At 32.5% G+C, this 17,724-nt stretch overlaps 4 protein-coding genes across 4 annotated transcripts; 2 read left to right on the forward strand and 2 right to left on the reverse strand.

Moving 5' to 3' along the window:
• Positions 1-988: 988 nt before the first annotated feature.
• Positions 989-2,105, reverse strand: LOC101491309 (uncharacterized). The gene is made up of 2 exons (XM_004511592.4): positions 1,929-2,105; positions 989-1,797 (listed from the first exon to the last, which is right to left on the reverse strand). The coding sequence occupies exons 1-2, from the start codon at positions 1,995-1,997 to the stop codon at positions 1,180-1,182; spliced, it is 687 nt and encodes a 228-aa protein (XP_004511649.1). The 5' UTR covers positions 1,998-2,105; the 3' UTR covers positions 989-1,179.
• A 2,472-nt stretch (positions 2,106-4,577) lies between these two features.
• LOC101491817 (protein NSP-INTERACTING KINASE 2) lies at positions 4,578-7,949 on the reverse strand. The gene is made up of 4 exons (XM_004511594.4): positions 7,247-7,949; positions 6,803-7,063; positions 5,695-6,570; positions 4,578-5,248 (listed from the first exon to the last, which is right to left on the reverse strand). Exons 1-4 carry the CDS (start codon positions 7,674-7,676, stop codon positions 4,767-4,769), a joined length of 2,049 nt encoding a protein of 682 aa, XP_004511651.1. The 5' UTR covers positions 7,677-7,949; the 3' UTR covers positions 4,578-4,766.
• An 813-nt stretch (positions 7,950-8,762) lies between these two features.
• On the forward strand, positions 8,763-9,641 carry LOC101492145 (probable calcium-binding protein CML13). The gene has a single exon (XM_004511595.4). The coding sequence runs from the start codon at positions 8,940-8,942 to the stop codon at positions 9,381-9,383; it is 444 nt and encodes a 147-aa protein (XP_004511652.1). The 5' UTR covers positions 8,763-8,939; the 3' UTR covers positions 9,384-9,641.
• Positions 9,642-13,629: 3,988 nt separating this feature from the next.
• LOC101492487 (small ribosomal subunit protein uS15-like) lies at positions 13,630-16,617 on the forward strand. Its single transcript, XM_004511596.4, has 5 exons — positions 13,630-13,789; positions 13,888-13,960; positions 14,057-14,195; positions 14,914-15,100; positions 16,353-16,617. The coding sequence occupies exons 1-5, from the start codon at positions 13,767-13,769 to the stop codon at positions 16,384-16,386; spliced, it is 456 nt and encodes a 151-aa protein (XP_004511653.1). The 5' UTR covers positions 13,630-13,766; the 3' UTR covers positions 16,387-16,617.
• The last annotated feature ends 1,107 nt before the right edge of the window (positions 16,618-17,724 follow it).

Here is a 17,724-nt window from a genome sequence, read left to right on the forward strand (position 1 = left end):
ATTTGAAAATTTATTGCATATACATATATTTACTTAAAATGTATCTAGGATATGTTTAATTTCACAATGTATTTATTAGAAATACGGCGATTCACCAGATTCTCCAACAAATGATATTAGAACAATGGTTCGACTTGTGAGAAAGCAGTTGTGTGATTCTAGTTTGGATCAAGTATAGTGATATGGGTAACACTTCATGGGAGAATTGTCAAATTTCAAGTGTGAGTGTTTAGTCTCATCTCAACAATGAACAGATATATAAAATATGTAACTTATATATTTAATGCCTTAAGATTTTGGATGAAGATGTGGTGTCAAAGTCTATTATAGATCTTGAAACAATTGACTTATTATTGCTGGTGAACTCCCAAAAATCCCTAACAAATAGGATGACTGACAAATCTCCTTCAAAATATTTTAAAAATCTTGATGTGATTTTCACAAGTAATACAAACTTATCTTTCAAAAGAGTAGTTTATACAAAAATATTTTCTACTTTTCTTCTCATACATTAGAAAAGAGAATGATTATTTATAGCAAGAAAATAAGAGAAAATGGCTTAGAACAAATTACTAATTTTGTGTATGCAACACTTATTTATAATACAAGTCACACGCTTCATGTATTAAAAGCAACCTTCATCGAGGGTTACAATCATATACGATCAATTTTTTTAACCAAAAGCTGTATTATCACTTACTATTGTGTCTTAAACATATAAAAGCACATTTAATTAAATCTATGAAGAGACACGACATTTAGAGTCCAATGTTCACTAACAGTTAACATCCAATGTTCAACGCTTAGAGTGTGAACTCAACTAACGCCCAATTTTCCATTGTTCTTTATATTTTTGTGTCGTATAATCATTCTCAAGTCGTTCAATGTGCAGTCGTACGAATGGTTTGATCATAACCATAAACATAACAGTTGCAATGCTTTTAAGGAGTACTCATAAACTTTGATACTACTCTTAAAAAGAATTCACTAACCTACAAATGGTTTTATCTTCGTAAAAATAAATAAAACAACACATTTGTAATACAGTAATTAAGGTCAAGCTCTTCCGCAATAACATCCTTTTCACCTATACTCTTAATCGTATTCATACCATATTTACAAACAAACAAAAAAAGGAAAAAATGGTTTTGGAATGAAAGTTGAGATATATACATATTTTCATCTTCGAATAAAGTGCACATCCCCTGAGCGTTGATCAACATGCTTAATCCATCTATTGGAAATAGCATGTCCCTTATGATTCATAGCTGAAACAGAGTTATCACAACCGCTAGCCGAAAAGTGCGCCATATGAATTCCCTTCCCCACCGGAAGAAACACCGACCGAACAAGTCGTCTAGATCCACGCGCCACCACGCTCCTCCATATAAAACCAGAATCCATCTTCGAAATAAAATTCGCATTCTTACATATCAACACAGCACCTTTACCACTCAATTTAGCGAGCCTCAACACTCTCGGAAAATCCTTCCGACGAGAATCAACAACCAAAAAATCTACGCCGATTAAACCGTCCATAACTTCCTCCGGTTCCCCAACCATAATTTCCGGCGACATACCCGCTTCTCCCATGCTTTTTGCATACTCTGATCTCGACCGTTCATCAGGTACTATGCACACGTGTCTTCCACACGTTTGACGACTCGCTATGGCTAAACCCACACTCGTTGGGATAACTCCGCCACGTGACCATGTTTCCACTATAAGCTGCGCGTTCCATCCCGCTGCCATAGCAGATACTAGCTCCGCCACTCCAGATTCATTGAAAATCTCACACTGCACAAAATTTATCAGAACACTAATCGGTTACACTAACAAATTTTAACTAGCTAATACTAAAACTTCTACTATGTCTAATAAATTTTTAAAAAAAATGAAGATGGATTGATTTAATAAACGATGCTTACAGCTTGAACTGTGTGGATGTATGCGTTACTTGCTTTATCTGGGGACCAAACTAGTTTCATTCCTTTCATGCTATGTTATAAAGTTTCTTTATGTTGTGTTTGTGTTTGAGAAAATTGGTGTTTGTGTGTTGTGTTGGTCGTTGGAGTGTAGAAGGGGAAAGGGGAGTTGTGGGTTTCATTTATGGGTGAAAGGAAGGGACAAGACCTTTGACTTTTTGTCTTTCGGCCACGCTAATGTAACGTATTGGATTACGATAGCGGTGGGTTTTTCTCACTTTTTCAGTAATGGTGTTGTTCACATTTTGACATTTTCTCGGTGCTTTCTTCGTCAGAGTCTGTATTTAAAATTATAAAATACTCCTATAAGATGTGACTATTTACCAGAATGGCACTACTTTTTTCAGTTTTCATACGTTCTCTGTTGCTTGTTTGGATTTTAGTGGAGTAGTTGTTCTGTTCATAACTTTTCTTTCTTCTAGTTGCAAATTGAAGACTCGTGGACCAACAAAATATCATTAAAATATCTTCGTGTCACAAAATATCAAACCTTAATACCTAATTTTATTTTATATTTTATCTTATGACTGCGACCGCTATTATTATTTTGTTTTAACTTCATAACAAACAATAAATTCTTGCTTGCTTGCTTTTGATTTTAGTACAAGTTTAATCCTTTTCAAAAACAAATATCACACTATTGTTACTTTCACAGTTTAATCATTTTTAATAAAAAAACATTGTATAAGCATTACTAATTTGTTCAAAAATTAAATTAAATGTATTTGGCAAAATGAGATTGAAACTTGAAAATTATATTTTGTTTTGATGACTTGAATGTAATAAGCATATATGGACAAGTTGATTTTTCATTGCAACACGTTTTTCGTGACAAATAGTCACATCTTAGAGGATGCAATTTGTGACAAATATATGACATACAAATTGGAAAAATCCAGAAGGAAACTAGTCAAATAGAAACCGTTCTAAGAGCGATCGGCAAGAAATAGATTTCTGAGATGTGAGATCACCGCGTTCGTAATTAATAATTGAGAAATGCTAATAAATATATTGGGAACACCTCAGTTAAGAATTAAAATAAAGAATTAATGAATGTGGTCCAAAAAGTGGCAAGTAGCGTTTTTGTCACCAAGAAACAGCTGATTTACATTTACCCACTCCCTTTCTCAATATATTCAATGTTTGCTTGGACTCCACGAAGCCATCTTCGTGGTCTCATCCATTATGTTAATTAATGTCAGCACTTTTCATCTTAATCTTAAATAATTGACTAGTTGGAATCGTATCCATGCTTACATATGTATGTATAGAGGCAAAAATATACACTGCACTCATTTTATTTTTTAGTTGTAACACATCTGCTTTTCATTTTATTTTTTATTCATGTCTTTTATTTATTTTTAAATGTATAGAAAAATATCATTTATATTTTATTTTTTGACTTGGATCTATTTTGGTTAAAAAAATGATGATATATCTTAAAACATGTTAATGTAGCATAAGATTACAAATTAATTATTTAGTCTTTCAACTTAAATATAATTAATGATTTAATTTTTTAATTTTTTTCTTCCAATTTAATTATTTACATTTTAAAATATAAGGTCCTTATCAATTAAATTACAAAACAAATATCAAAATAGGATTCTACATCTTTAAAGAAATTCAAGAAAGATCATCTTCTTCATTTAAATCTCTAAATAAAAGTAGATCGATGAAAATAGAGTATGTAGTGAGAAGAATTAGACTCTTAAATTTATTAAATTAGTGTTTAAATATCGACTGAAATAGATATTTATATTTAATATTTAACATTCTTAAAATAAAATTATGTCTCATAGATATATAATAATTTAATAATAGATGTTTATATTTAGTGTTTAACATTCTTAAAATAAAATTATGACTAGTAGATATATAATAATCTAATAGTATTACAAATAATATTAATTAGATAATATAATTTGATAAAAAAATTTAAATATTCCAATAAAAATTAAAAAATAATCATAACAAATCTTTTTTAAACTCCGTGGAAGAGTGACTTTAGTACGATTTTTCTTTTACCTTGTATGCAAATGCTAACAACACGTTAGTGGTTAAATATAGAAATATTATATTAAGAAAATGTGTCTAATTTTTTTTAAAGTTAAAAGTTGTTTTTTTCTACTAACATTTAAAAGTTGTTTTAAAAGTAGTATATTTAGTCAAAAAAGAAATTCAATGTCTTACGATATGTCTATAAAAAGAGATTTTACATCATCTAATTGTAATATACGTATACAAATAAAAATTTAAATGTATTTGAACAAAACTTCAAATATAACCAACTAATATATAAAATAAAGTATTTCAACCGGCGTATGCTATTGAAAAGTGACAATCAGACAGTATTCTTTTAGTTAATTGGCGAAAAAACGGCTGCGGTTAAGAACAAAAATGTTTTATCTAATTTATAATATTATAAATTTTGTTTCATACGTGCACTACGCGATGTGGGCTTAACTCTTGTGCAGCATCTGTCTCCGCTTTTAACCTGTTTTCACAGTTCGCCTCATCCACATAGCCAATTATTCAACAACATCAGATATGCAAATCCATATTCAAATAAGAGGATCCAAATCCACAATCGACCAGTATAAATTATAAAAGTTTATATATGTCTGACTAAAAGGCTAGCAGTGAGATTTACAATTATTTGGCAATGACTAACTTAGATAACTATATGTGCTCATGGAAATATATTAAAGTCATGGATGAAGCCCAACAATTAGTAAACATTTCAACATTTCCTAATACCAAATAGAAATTAGTATATCCTTATGAATGAGCAGGAAATACAGTTAGCTCCTGAATCACATCCACCGTGCTCGGTCTTTCGTCGGGGCTCTCATGGATACACTGCATTGCAAGCTTTGTAAGAATCGTTGCTTCAGATATCGAACATCTTCCTCTAAGATCTGTGTCAATGCAATCATCAAATTTGAAAGACTCAAATGCTATCCTTATTGAACCACCTATTGCTTTCTTGCCTGATAGAACTTGAAGTACTATAACCCCGAACGCGTATATATCGCTCTTCTCAGTAAAGCGCCCTGTAGTTATGTATTCGGGAGCTAGGTACCCCATAGCAGCACTTACTTTTAGAGCTGAGAAAACAACATCATCTGCAAGAAGCTTAGGAAGTCCAGCTTCCATGATCAATGGATTAAACTCTTTGTCTAGGTGAACATTCTCTACTGAAATATTCTGGTGTACTATTGTAGGTTTGCTTCCTTCATTGCTGTGTAGATATCCTATCCCTGATCATCATAAAGGAATAGCAAGTATCAAACACAGAAAACATTCATTCAGCTTTATTGATCTTAAGAAGTATAAAACAGTCACAATCAAATTTGATTTGTTCCAAAGCATTTATCACTTAAGAACATATGAAAAACTCACTATGTTTGGAGTGAAATTTTCAGGTAACAGATGAATGTTGGAAAACTATCGATTACTTGTCAGCTATTCAACGTTAGAATGCAAGATCAAAGTTGTCAGATCACGGTCATAGTCTACTATGAGTCCTTATTTAGGTTTAATAGGGGAAAGTTTTCGAACTGTATGATAAAAACAATCAGTAGTTTTTTTCAATAATAATAACCTTATTTATTGATATCTCAAGCTACACTATATTGTTGGAAACTTTTTCATTTGTATCATATATTTCTTAAGTGAATATCAGCAATTAGGAACAACAATTTACCTTTTGCAATGCCCTTGATGATAGAAACCCTCTTGGACCAATCAAGCACATGGCCACTTGTATCTTCTATGTCAAGATATTGAGACAAATTACCCATTGGGGCAAAGTCATAGATAAGGTAACATTCACCTCTACTACTTGAGCAACAAAAACCTCTTAATCTAACAACATTTTCATGTCTCAATGAGGTTAATAAGCTCAATCCCTTTGCAAATTCGGCTTCCTCGGTTTTGCAGCATGTCATGTTAATGCTTCTAATAGCCACAAGAGAACCATCTCTGAGAACTCCTTTATACATTGCTGAGAATTTGCTCTTACACAATAAATTGGCTTCCGAAAAATACTGCGTCGCAGATTCGACTTCATCTACATTGAACCTAAATTGGTTTAGATATTCATTGGCTAATCCATCTGCATTTTGATCATTAGGCAATGGATAACAACCATTATAATAGTCAAGATTAACAAATGTTGATGGGCTTTTTCTGTATAACTCTTTAGGCTGCTGAGGACTAAATTTCCCTTCAGAAGAGTTTGATGTAATTCTCTGCTTTCGACGGCGATATCTGACGAGTTTAAACAATCCAAAACCAATGATTGAGAGTGTGATGGCTACAACACTTACTGTGATGACACTCAAAGGAAAACTTCTTGATTTTGAGCAATGTGTCTGGTTGCAATGTACTTGGATATTTGCAGGCTCCGGCCTAGGCGTTGCAGTATTGTTAATATTTTTGAGATGGTCTTGATCTGTGGTACCGACATCGCTTGCGTTTAAATCTGGATCGTTCTCGCAAGCTCTGGAGTTAGAAAGCCCTACTCCACATAAACCTGGATTGTTTCTCCCTTGGAATCCTTCACCAAGTCTCTTCAATGCTTCATTTTTATTTTCAAAATGTTGGTTAGGATTGACAGTATAATGCATAGAGAAAAGCCAAGAAAATTTGGAAGTGGAGTAAGGCATAAGGTTAAAACTTAAATAATACTTAACTAGCCGAATTTGATTTAATTCATATACACTATCATTATAATTTTATTTTTTTTACTGTCAACAGTGTATCAGAAGTAAACTCATCAGGATTTAAGGGGGTAGAGCCTAGAAGCATACCAGAAGGAACAATTCCTGATAAAGAATTATTTTGAATATCAAGAACTTCCAAATGTGCAATAGTGGCTAGTGTTGCTGGTATAGAACCCGTGAAGTTGTTGAAGCTCAAATTTAGCCTACTAAGATTCTCCAAGTTCCCCAAACTAAGAGGAATTTGACCAGTTAACTTGTTATATTGCAAAGCAAGAGTAGTTAACTGCTTCAAGGAGCCCATCTGTGTAGGTATATTCCCCACCAATTGATTATCTCCCAATTGGAGTACTGTAAAAATAAAATAAAAGGTATATATTTAAGGGATTAACATCATCAACATATATTTTTACAAAAACACCTTCAATAATCAAACCCTTGATCAAATGCTTAAAGAACTCAGTTATTAATAACTTACTAAAAGACTATAGTATATATTTAGTAAAAAAAAAGAGACTATATATAATTAAATACCTTGTAGACTAGCCATGTTGCCAACCTCATGAGGAATTGTTCCAGATAAACTATTCACATCAAGATAAAGATCAACCAATTCAGTGAGATTCGAAATCTGAGACGGTATCTCACCAGAAAGATTATTGTAATGCAAGTATAATCCAGACAAGCATTTGAGTTCAGACACAGCTGGAGAAATCCAACCTGAAAGACCTTTTCCTTGCAAAGAGATATTTGCCACTTTCCAATGTTCATTACACGCAATTCCTTCAAAAGAACCACTGCATGGATCACCATCACTGATCCATGAGGTAAGGATCTTTCCCTCTGGATCTAGAGAGGATTTTAAGTCCATTAGAGCCCTTAGTTCTGCATTTCCGTTAACTGTTTGTTGAGTTGAAAATGTAAAAAGGAGAAACAGAGATAGGATGAGATGGATGGAATTCATTTCTGGAACAGAAGCTAAAAAAAGAGAGACATGTGTTTGAGTTTTTATGATAAATTGTATTAAATAATCTAACTTTGTAACATATTTTTGATTAGTGCGTAGTTTGAATTTTCTTTGAGACTTTAATTTAATAATTAATTAATTAATGGTGTGGGATTTTGTAATAGTACGTGGATAGATTGCATAGAGAAAGAAGGAAAGTGGGAAGTGGAAAGTGGAAGGATTTTTCAAAGATGGGTGAATGATTAATTGGTTGAATTTAACTTTACGAGTTGATGACAGAGAGAGATAAGTTGGTTCACATTGCATATATGACTAGATGTAGTGACTCTTGACTTTGAGTAGTTTTGGGGGGGAAATGGATTTTAATATCATGATTATGACATTGCAGGTGCCACTATTTACGGAAAATATTGGTGGAATTAGTTAATGGAATTATGATTTATGTCATTTTGTGGGCCAATATCTTTGACCTATTTGATTTTCACTTTTCAATAAATTAATTAACTTTCTAGTGATTCTACCCAAAAAAAAAAAAGATAACTTTCTAGTGAGCTACTACTCCAATTTTTTTTTATAGAAGAAATGAAACTAGTTAGCTTAGCTACTACTAGTACAGGTTGTTGTTATTACTATTTTCATACTTATATTTCATACTTATTATGATTATGAAAATAAATCCAAAACTTAATCACTATATGTGATATGTAGATGATTGATAAAAAGTGATGTCTAAAAATAATATGAAATGTATGAAAATTTGAAGTATATAATATGTCATTGTTGTATTATATTTTTACTTTTAATTTCTTAAGAAATTCAGCAATATTTGCCGTAATTAATTTGTGTATAACTTTATTCGGTTTTGGAGGAAGCAAGCATAAACTGAGCCAGTGCAGAGACTAAAGAAAATTTCAGTTCCCAATAGTCCGACATTTCACTTGCTCGCAGAAATAATTGATGATCAGGCTAGTCCGTGCACCCGTCCCAACACCCACACTACACCCCAACTTCCTTCTTTTTAATGGGCTTAGGCCCAAATAGTCGACCCACTAAACCGAATAATGGCGTCCAACAACGTCAGAACGACGTCGTTAAACTAAAAAAAAAAAAAAAACTAGCATGCGAGTTGATGCTACCATTATCATCGATCTGAGGAGAGAGTGAAAAAGAGGGAGAAGGAAGAAAGCATTTTCAAATTTCCATCCTGTTGAAAAAATATAAGCGATAGAAGAAAACGCCTAAACACGAATCCGAATCAAAATGGGTAAGGATCTAAGCGACGATCAAATTTCTTCAATGAAAGAAGCATTCACTTTGTTCGACACCGACGGCGACGGTAAGATCGCTCCATCGGAACTTGGAATCCTTATGCGGTCTCTCGGCGGTAACCCGACCCAAGCTCAACTCAAATCCATCGTAGCCGAAGAAAACCTAACCGCGCCGTTCGATTTCTCTCGGTTTCTGGATCTCATGTCCAAACACATGAAACCTGAGCCGTTCGATCGCCAACTACGCGACGCTTTCAAGGTTCTCGATAAGGATTCTACCGGCTTTGTCTCCGTCACCGAGCTTCGTCATATTCTCACCAGCATCGGCGAGAAACTCGAGCCTGCTGAGTTTGATGAGTGGATCAGGGAAGTCGATGTTGGTTCCGATGGCAAGATCCGTTACGAAGATTTCATCGCTAGAATGGTCGCTAAGTGAAGCTACATCATGCAAATCGAATCGGTTTAAATGCTTTTTCTTCTTCTTTCTCTAGTGTTTCGTTATTTCATCTGTGATGCTTGCTTTTTTTTTTTCATTCTGTTTTCTGCAAGTGGATTAATCAATTAACCTAGTTATGTTTATTACATCTGTTTCTATTTTTACTTGAAACAATTTTATGTTATGTATCTAACCTTGAGTGTGGCTTTAGGAAACGTTTGGATAATCAAATTGGCTATTTGTTTGGGTTGATTTGTATGATGAGATTTGATTGTGAATGAGGTACTCTATATATGCTGTAATTGAGACCGATTCAGGGTTGGGAAAATATGTGTATCTAATCCTTTGTGGCTTTTTGCATCAATTTGTGTGTTCAGTTTTTGAGTGTTATGCAAAGGGAGTAGATGATTGGGGTGGATTTTTACTAAATAATCAAAGCCTATTCAGTGTGGAATTGGGTATTATGTAAAATCTCTGCTCGCCCGGACATTTTGTAGTTGCATCTGAATTTTCTTGCTGAAGTAAGAAGAGATGCATATAATTCAATGTAGAAAAGATATTATTGATCAGGAAATGAAAGTATACAATATTTTATTGAAATAGATTTGTAACTCGGGATTTGCTCTTCACAAAGATGATATGTATTATTGTTTGCTCGATAGCAATTGAATGTTGATTGTACAAATGTGTTTTCACTGGTGCTAGGTGTAACAGATATAGAAGGAAGCGGTTTGGTTTGAATAACCCTTCAAAATGATGATTAGAAGGATTTTGCTTGAATTGAATACATGCTTGATTTAGTCTTTTTTTTGTTATTTGTAATTTCACAGTTTTATGTAGGTTCTACATATGAAACTTTGTGTTTGGTTACTGACATATTTAACAAACTTTGTTTATATGGCTTTTCGAAGAACTGTTTCTAAACGTTTAAATTCAGGTTAGGAAGGAAGTAAGCCGTTCTGTTCTGTAACAAGCTTTAAGTGATGATCTGTGAATCTTTAGTCGAATGTAAAAACAGGGACTATTCCTATATAATGCTTACAGAAATCTATCAACACACTGCTAGAGTGTCGTACATTATTCCAATGGTGTAAAGAATAAGAGTGAATATTCTGACTCTCAATAGATATCAACCAGACCTAGATCTGAACAATCACTATAACAGTTAATTGAGTACGGCATGATATCCATCAGTTTTGTAAATTATTTGATGGCCTCAACAAAATAAATTATGTTTTCTAAGAATAAAAGAAAATTATAAAATCATTTTTATGCTGTATATGTTTTTCCCTGACACCAAATCTTTGGTCCCACATTTAGCATTGTACAAGACATTTGTACCGTATGTTAGGCAATGAGGGTTGATATGTTCTTAAAGTTGTGTTTTTGCATGTGTTATTGTATGCATGTGATTGCAAGAGGTAGAAGAGGTAATTGTTCCGGTTCCTCAACTGTTTGCATGTTCTGTAAATGTATGTAAATGAGGCAATAAAATATTAGATGATGCAGAAGATAACTCATTGTAAGTAGAACCTCTGTTGAAAATGCGGGACTCTGTCTCATGCATAACAAATGTGCAACTCTTGCACCTATATCATTATTCATTATGTAGGTTACTCTTGCTTGATGTCATGTTTGTGAACTATGGATGTGGATATTTAAATCCTCTACGTATTGTAGCTATAACTTCTTAAGTATTGAATTGTTGTCCATGAGTGGATAACGTTCGTTGTGATACCCTGGAACTTTTGACCGAGCCCTGGAGTATCGCTATCAGGTCAAAGATAAAGTAGAATTGAAACTGCTTGAATGGAAAATATTGAATGTCAAATGTAGACAATTAAACCCATCATCTTAGACTCTTCCCAAACATTTCTTGATGAGGCTCATCCACTGAACAGGAATGCAGATGAACTATGAATTAATAATTGTTTATTTTTCCTTGCACGTGACCCACAGGTATCTGCGCACTTGTGTGATTATTCCCATTAAGTTTCTCATTAGGTGTTTTATCTAGTGCTATGCTCTTGTTATTACTTTCTGATGTTGCCGTGTCATGTGTTTTTGTCTACCTGCACTATGTGGACATTGGCCTGCATAACTATTTACGACTTTCGTTCAATGCTCTGGCGGGCAGAATGTTGAACCCTAAGATATCAATTTTAATTTTTTGGAACTCTTACCTGTTGGAACTCATTTTTTTACGGCCATTGTAAAATTACTGTTTAAAAATAGGAATCTATTACATTTTTGTTTCCTTTGTTCATATGCAATGGCTAAAAATGAAAGTTATTTTCTAATGTTACACCAGCCCCATGTGTAATAATACTCAACCTTCTGTAAAAAAAAGTCTTACTCAACCTAATATTGTAGGAAGCTTTTTTTATTATCAGTCAAATTAATACACCTTGAATAAAAAAAGGTGTAGAATTAGTTCTGTAGCATATTAACCTTGTACAAGTGCATTCTTACCGCGGCCATTTGCTAGTAGACAAGTAACCGGGTTTCGGGTCTCTTGTCACAAGGTTTACCTACATCAGCGTCATTACCATGTTTCTTTTTCTTTTGGAAGAGATCGAAAGATTATTACATGCCAATCTTAATGCTAATGTTTTTTTAGTAAGATGAGTGTTAAAAACCATTTATTTTTTAACCCTCGTTTTTAACGTTCACTCTTTTTAGTGAATGAAATTCACAAGTTTCACTACTTAATGTGAGACTCATTTTCAAAGTGTATGATTCACTAAAATCAATAAAAGAGTGAATGTTAAAAAAATGTTCTTAGTATGACAACATGCTTAGTTCATCAAACAAAAATTGAGGCATTTAAAACCTATAAATTTTAGTAGGAAAGCCTCGGCAAACTTATGACACATGAACGCTAAATTTAACGCTTGATTAAATGAAGATGGAAGAAGATCAAACAATTTTGAAGATTACAAGGTAGTTTCTTCTCCTACTCCTATGTTCATACAAACATTAGCCCAGCTAAAACAACTTATGCTTCTTGGCTATAAATGTCCAATGTTTTTTTAACGAGACTATGAAGGTCCAATGTTTGTTTCATAGTTACAGGTCCATTGTTTATATTCACTACAAACGTTTGACTAAATTGGTAGGGGTGCGATATATCCTCGCTTTAGTGCAACACATGAAAATTCTAATAGCAAGTTAATGTAATGGACGGCCCCTTTCACAAAAAGTATTTTAATATTTTGTTGGTCATTGACCATATTCTGAATACATTTTGTTCGAATTCGAAATTATATAGTCTATTTGTTCCAAAAATATGAGAATTTAGAAATAAAAAATACATCACTTTATAACGTGTATTTTTTACGAAAATTACAACATATGTAATCTTAGTTTCTAAAAGGAGAATGTTGAAGACTACATAGAAATTTGACAAGAATAAATCGGATTTGGCTAACTAACTATCCATGATTTCTACCAGAAACAGAAAACAGAGTATGTATCGATACTTAGATCAATAATTTTTTAATTTATCTATGTATGTATTATTATAGCATATATTAAAATTAACTAAATTAAAATTTTTAGTATATAAATAATATGTCATTCAACTATTGATAATTTGATTTGAATAATATCAAAATATGTTAATTTTTTAATTAGAATAAATTTTTTCTCTTTTTTTAAAATTACAATATACACATTATTGCATTTTGCTGTCACGTTTTCTAACTAGTAATTAAATTTTTATTATTAGGAATAATTTTTTTTTATAAAAATTAAAAATATTAGATATTCGGTTCGGAATAAGGGTCTAATGTGATTTGCTATGAGCATTGTCAAACTCATATTAAGCATTTAAAAATTTAGATATTGTGTTTTTTGACCTTCAACCCTCTATATATAAAAAAATTGTGAATATTCATTCTCCCTTCTCAAAACATAAAGATTTTTTGGAAGTTTAAATCATATAATTAAAAATGACAATTCAATAGTAAAAAATAAAATTAATAATGTCATAAATTTTAATTTAATAGTATTTTTTACTCATTATAAATAAAGATTGAATGATGGATTGAACGATAACAAAAATATTATCTTACCTTATATAGTAAAAAAAAAACACAATTAGTGTAAGTCCAATAAATAGAGTAATGAATAATTATTTTAAAAAATTGATTCTTAAATAGAATAATAAAATGTTGAATTTCCGGACAAAGGCGAGCCAAAAAAAAAAGTGAATTTCGGGCCCAAACATAAGATTAAAAACCGCAATTTAATCACTTGTGATTTACAAGGTTATAAACGGCAGAGAAATAGGGTAGAGCTTATTTTCTAGGGTTTGGATCGATAACCACATTCGCAATCTGCTTCAGTGGTGTACTGCAGTGACAGCCGAAACCAGAAACCATGGGGCGTATGCATAGCAGTGGGTCGGTATCGCCTCTTCTAATCTCAACCATCTTCTTCTTTCTCTTCCAATTCGATTTACTTTCTCTCACACTTTTGATTACGCTTTGTTTCATTGCAGAAAGGGTATATCCTCCTCCGCATTACCCTACAAAAGGACTTCCCCTAGCTGGCTCAAGATCTCTTCCCAAGATGTAACTAACATTATATTCTCCTAATTCTCTTTCCACATTTCAACTTTCATATTTTTATATTAATATTCACATTTTGAAATTTGTATTTTCAATTAGGTTGATGAAAATATATGCAAGTTTGCCAAGAAGGGTTTGACACCTTCTCAGATCGGTGTCATTCTCCGTGACTCTCACGGTATTGCTCAGGTCAAGAGCGTTACCGGCAGCAAAATCCTCCGTATCCTCAAAGCTCATGGTATCTCTCTATTTGCTTTCTGTTTTTTCGGTTTGTTTGCTATAAGATGTGCTCCTATGTCTTGTTTCTTAAAACTAATATGAGAAATACTAGTTATAAAGGGAGAGATCATGAGATAAATAGTGAACATATTGTTAACATGAGTTACAATATATACACACATTATTTTCTTCTTCAACTAAAATATGGAAAATTTTACATGAGTGTGTCTGATGTTGCCTTATAACCTTGAAATGTCTTATTTTATTTATTTGAAAAATATAGAGAAAATAGATTTGAAAATGTCATTAATTTTGTTAAAAAGAATTTATATAATTATTAAATAAAATATTAATAATTTATGTATTAAATTTTGAAAATGTCTTATCTAATAATTTCGCTTTAGGCCTCATAACGTGTTGGGCTGGCCCTGGTTGTAAAATTGATTTTATATGTTTAGGCTTGTTAGATTACATTTGATTATGTCTTTAGAATTGATTATAACTTAAATTTGTAGTTTTTGCCTCTACATTTGATTTTTATGTTAGACATAGTTTTTATAGTTTTTGCCTCTATAATGTGGATTTACTTTTAAACTTTTGCAAATTTATTATGTTTTTAAACATAATATACTTTAACTTAAAATCACATTTAGTTAGAACCGATTTTATTCAAAACGATTTTTTGTCTCTCTAGAGCCAAATATCCACCTATTCATCTGTTGTTGCCTTTTTTGCAGGACTTGCACCTGAGATTCCTGAGGATTTGTACCATTTGATAAAGAAGGCGGTTTCAATCCGTAAGCATTTGGAAAGGAACAGGAAGGACAAGGACTCCAAGTTCAGACTCATCCTTGTTGAGAGCAGAATCCATCGCCTGGCTCGCTATTACAAGAAAACTAAGAAGCTTCCCCCTGTGTGGAAATAGTAAGATAATCATACTCTCTCCGCTGCCTTTTGTTTTTGTTTTCCATCCTCTTGATTGTCCATTCTCTTTCATGCTTGTCATTTAGATTCAACTGCAAAGCTAAGTTTAGTCAGTGATTACAGATTTTTCCCTTTTGGAACTAGAGGGTCAATTATCGTTATTTGTATCATTAGCCAAATCTTCATCTCGGACTTTGTGGGTGGACTTCATTGAATCTATCGTTCACATTTGCAATTTATGTTATTCTACACTAATTTTGATTTCCTTTTATTTGTTGGTTAATCAATTTGTGGAATACCTTAAAAGTTACAACTTTGGGGACATAGATTTGTTTTATCATAGGCTGGGAAACATGATTTCAGTTCTCAAGTAAAGGCAAGCAACTAATGGAAAAGGAAATGAAAGGGATACATCTTAAATAAGTAGCTTTCTTCCTTTTGTTTGGAAGGGTCATTCAAAACTGGGACATCCCGTAAAGTCCACCAAGGCTCACGATCATTTAGGGAGGATCTTACTAGCTAAAAATTTAACTTATACATTTTGGGTTGAGTACTAGTTTTATCCTTCGTCTTCATTTGTGTTGAATTGAATTCTTAATATCCTTCATCTCGGGTGTATCTTCCTTCATCTTTTCCCCATTTCAATGACTTCATATTCTGTCATCACCATTTGAATTCAAGTTTGTTCTTAAAATAAGTTCAATAGATGGCCTGTTTGACTATATGTTAAAATGGAAAATAATGACAAGTTGAAAATTATTTTCAACCAAAAGTGACAAAAAAGTCTTCTTTATTTTCCCTTCTAATGTGTTTATTGTACTAGATTAGTGTAAGTATCAAGTAATTTTAATTCCAAATTTTTATCTTCGGAACTTCCTACATTCTAACCAAAGCTCATACCCATTATATTAGTTACTCTATTATAAATTTCTGTTCGTTATAAATTGCTATGTAGTTTCTATACATCACACCCTTGCTTCTGAATCAGCAACATGAATGAAATGAAAGGCAGAAAACTATCATTGGTGCTGGTACTACTTTTGAAAAGCATTTTTCGAACTATTGCAGTTGTTCTGTTAGATTCTATGTTGACGTTCATGCATACTATTGTTTCTCGGTGTGGTTGCTTGCTTGCTTTATTATTTATTATGTGTAATACTTTGCCTTCTTGTTCATTTGCAATTCTTGCCGCCTTGTTTGATTGCAATTCTACTATATTCCTAATGCAACTCTTCACTTCTGACGTTTGCAGTGAATCAACAACTGCCAGCACTCTAGTGGCTTAGAGACTATATCGGCTCATACTGGTGGCTTTCAGGTTATACAGGGTTGCTGCACCAGCAATCTGTGGGGTCATGTTGAGGTTCATCTGGAGGCCGTGTGAGCGATGCAATTTCTATTTTTGTTAAGAACCTTTGATTAAGCAGAAAGATATTATTTTCGTTTGAGGCAGTGTATTGTTTTTAAGTATAATTAAAATGTTTAGTTATTTTAAAGGATCTTGTATTTCTGCATTCTTTCGTCATTCTCCTTAAAATTGCGATTACCATTGAAGTTTTGGATTTTTAATTAAAAGGAGCTTTAATTTAAGAGGATCACATTCTTTGACACAAATTTTAACAGATTCAGATTGATTGCTTTAAATTCACATGGATTTCACCAAACTATGTGGATTCCAGATGAATTAATTAGGATTCATGAAGATATTAATCTATCAAAGAATGTGTTAAAAAAGTATTTTTGTTAACATTATTCTTAATTATAACCTACTGAATTTCCTTCCTGAAATTGGCGATTTAGAAAAGTAAGTCAATAGTATTGAAGCTTCACTGTCTTCTCGGCCAATTTGCCCGGAGGGCAATCATTGTTCTGTTAAGGTAGTGCATATCTGTTTAGTGTTTTCTTCACCGGACAATTGGAAAATTGTTCTTGTTTATTTTATTTTTTCTTGAATTTAATACACAAACTACAATAAAAATATATTAAATCTATTCTCACGTCTTTATGTTTAGTCACACTCTCAAATCTCTTTTACGTTCTTCTTATATTCAAACGAAGTCTTAGTCATCTGTTTGATGACTCCATGAACAAGTGCAGGTACAACTATATTTTCGATTAAAAAAGTCAACTCAAAATCTGCATTCCCCTTCTTTGCAATACAGTTTTGATTGAGCAACCAAGTTTGTTTATAACGGTAGTAAACTAACCTTATAATATTTAATTATATTTGTTTTATTTTTATTGATCTCATCTTTTGGACACTAAACCCGAAATCAACGAATCGTGACAACTTGTAGCTTCCGCCTCTTGAACTGAATAATTGCTGTCAAACAAAGAGTTTTAGCTCGACATTTCATTGTTGTCCCAAACTTTCTCATTTCTTGTTTGCCATATCCACAACACACAAAAAAAACTTAATTTAATGTGGAACTTTCAATTTTCACATGTTCATCCAATTTTTTTCTTTTTGTAAATGAATATTATCTATTAGCTCCTCTATGGCACAATAGTACTCCGGTTTAACTTTGGACACCTCGTCCCTATTTTTTGCCCTATATTAATTTATCCTCACCATCCACATCATGAAGTGGCATAGTCACAAGGCACATAGTCTCTTCAACACA

This window comes from Cicer arietinum, chromosome 8 (genome assembly GCF_000331145.2).
Source record: "Cicer arietinum cultivar CDC Frontier isolate Library 1 chromosome 8, Cicar.CDCFrontier_v2.0, whole genome shotgun sequence".
NCBI lineage: Eukaryota > Viridiplantae > Streptophyta > Magnoliopsida > Fabales > Fabaceae > Cicer > Cicer arietinum.

Coding starts and splice junctions, on each gene's coding strand:
- LOC101491309 (XM_004511592.4), bottom strand. CDS start 1,997: ATGAAAGGAATGAAACTAGTTTGGTCCCCAGATAAAGCAAGTAACGCA. Junction 1,798..1,928: donor ACATCCACACAGTTCAAGCT/GTAAGCATCGTT, acceptor AATTTTGTGCAG/TGTGAGATTTTCAATGAATC.
- LOC101491817 (XM_004511594.4), bottom strand. CDS start 7,676: ATGAATTCCATCCATCTCATCCTATCTCTGTTTCTCCTTTTTACATTT. Junction 6,571..6,802: donor ATCAGGAATTGTTCCTTCTG/GTATGCTTCTAG, acceptor ATAAAAATGAAG/CATTGAAGAGACTTGGTGAA. Junction 5,249..5,694: donor CATCAAGGGCATTGCAAAAG/GTAAATTGTTGT, acceptor TATGATGATCAG/GGATAGGATATCTACACAGC.
- LOC101492145 (XM_004511595.4), top strand. CDS start 8,940: ATGGGTAAGGATCTAAGCGACGATCAAATTTCTTCAATGAAAGAAGCA.
- LOC101492487 (XM_004511596.4), top strand. CDS start 13,767: ATGGGGCGTATGCATAGCAGTGG. Junction 13,790..13,887: donor GGGCGTATGCATAGCAGTGG/GTCGGTATCGCC, acceptor GTTTCATTGCAG/AAAGGGTATATCCTCCTCCG. Junction 15,101..16,352: donor CTTCCCCCTGTGTGGAAATA/GTAAGATAATCA, acceptor TGACGTTTGCAG/TGAATCAACAACTGCCAGCA.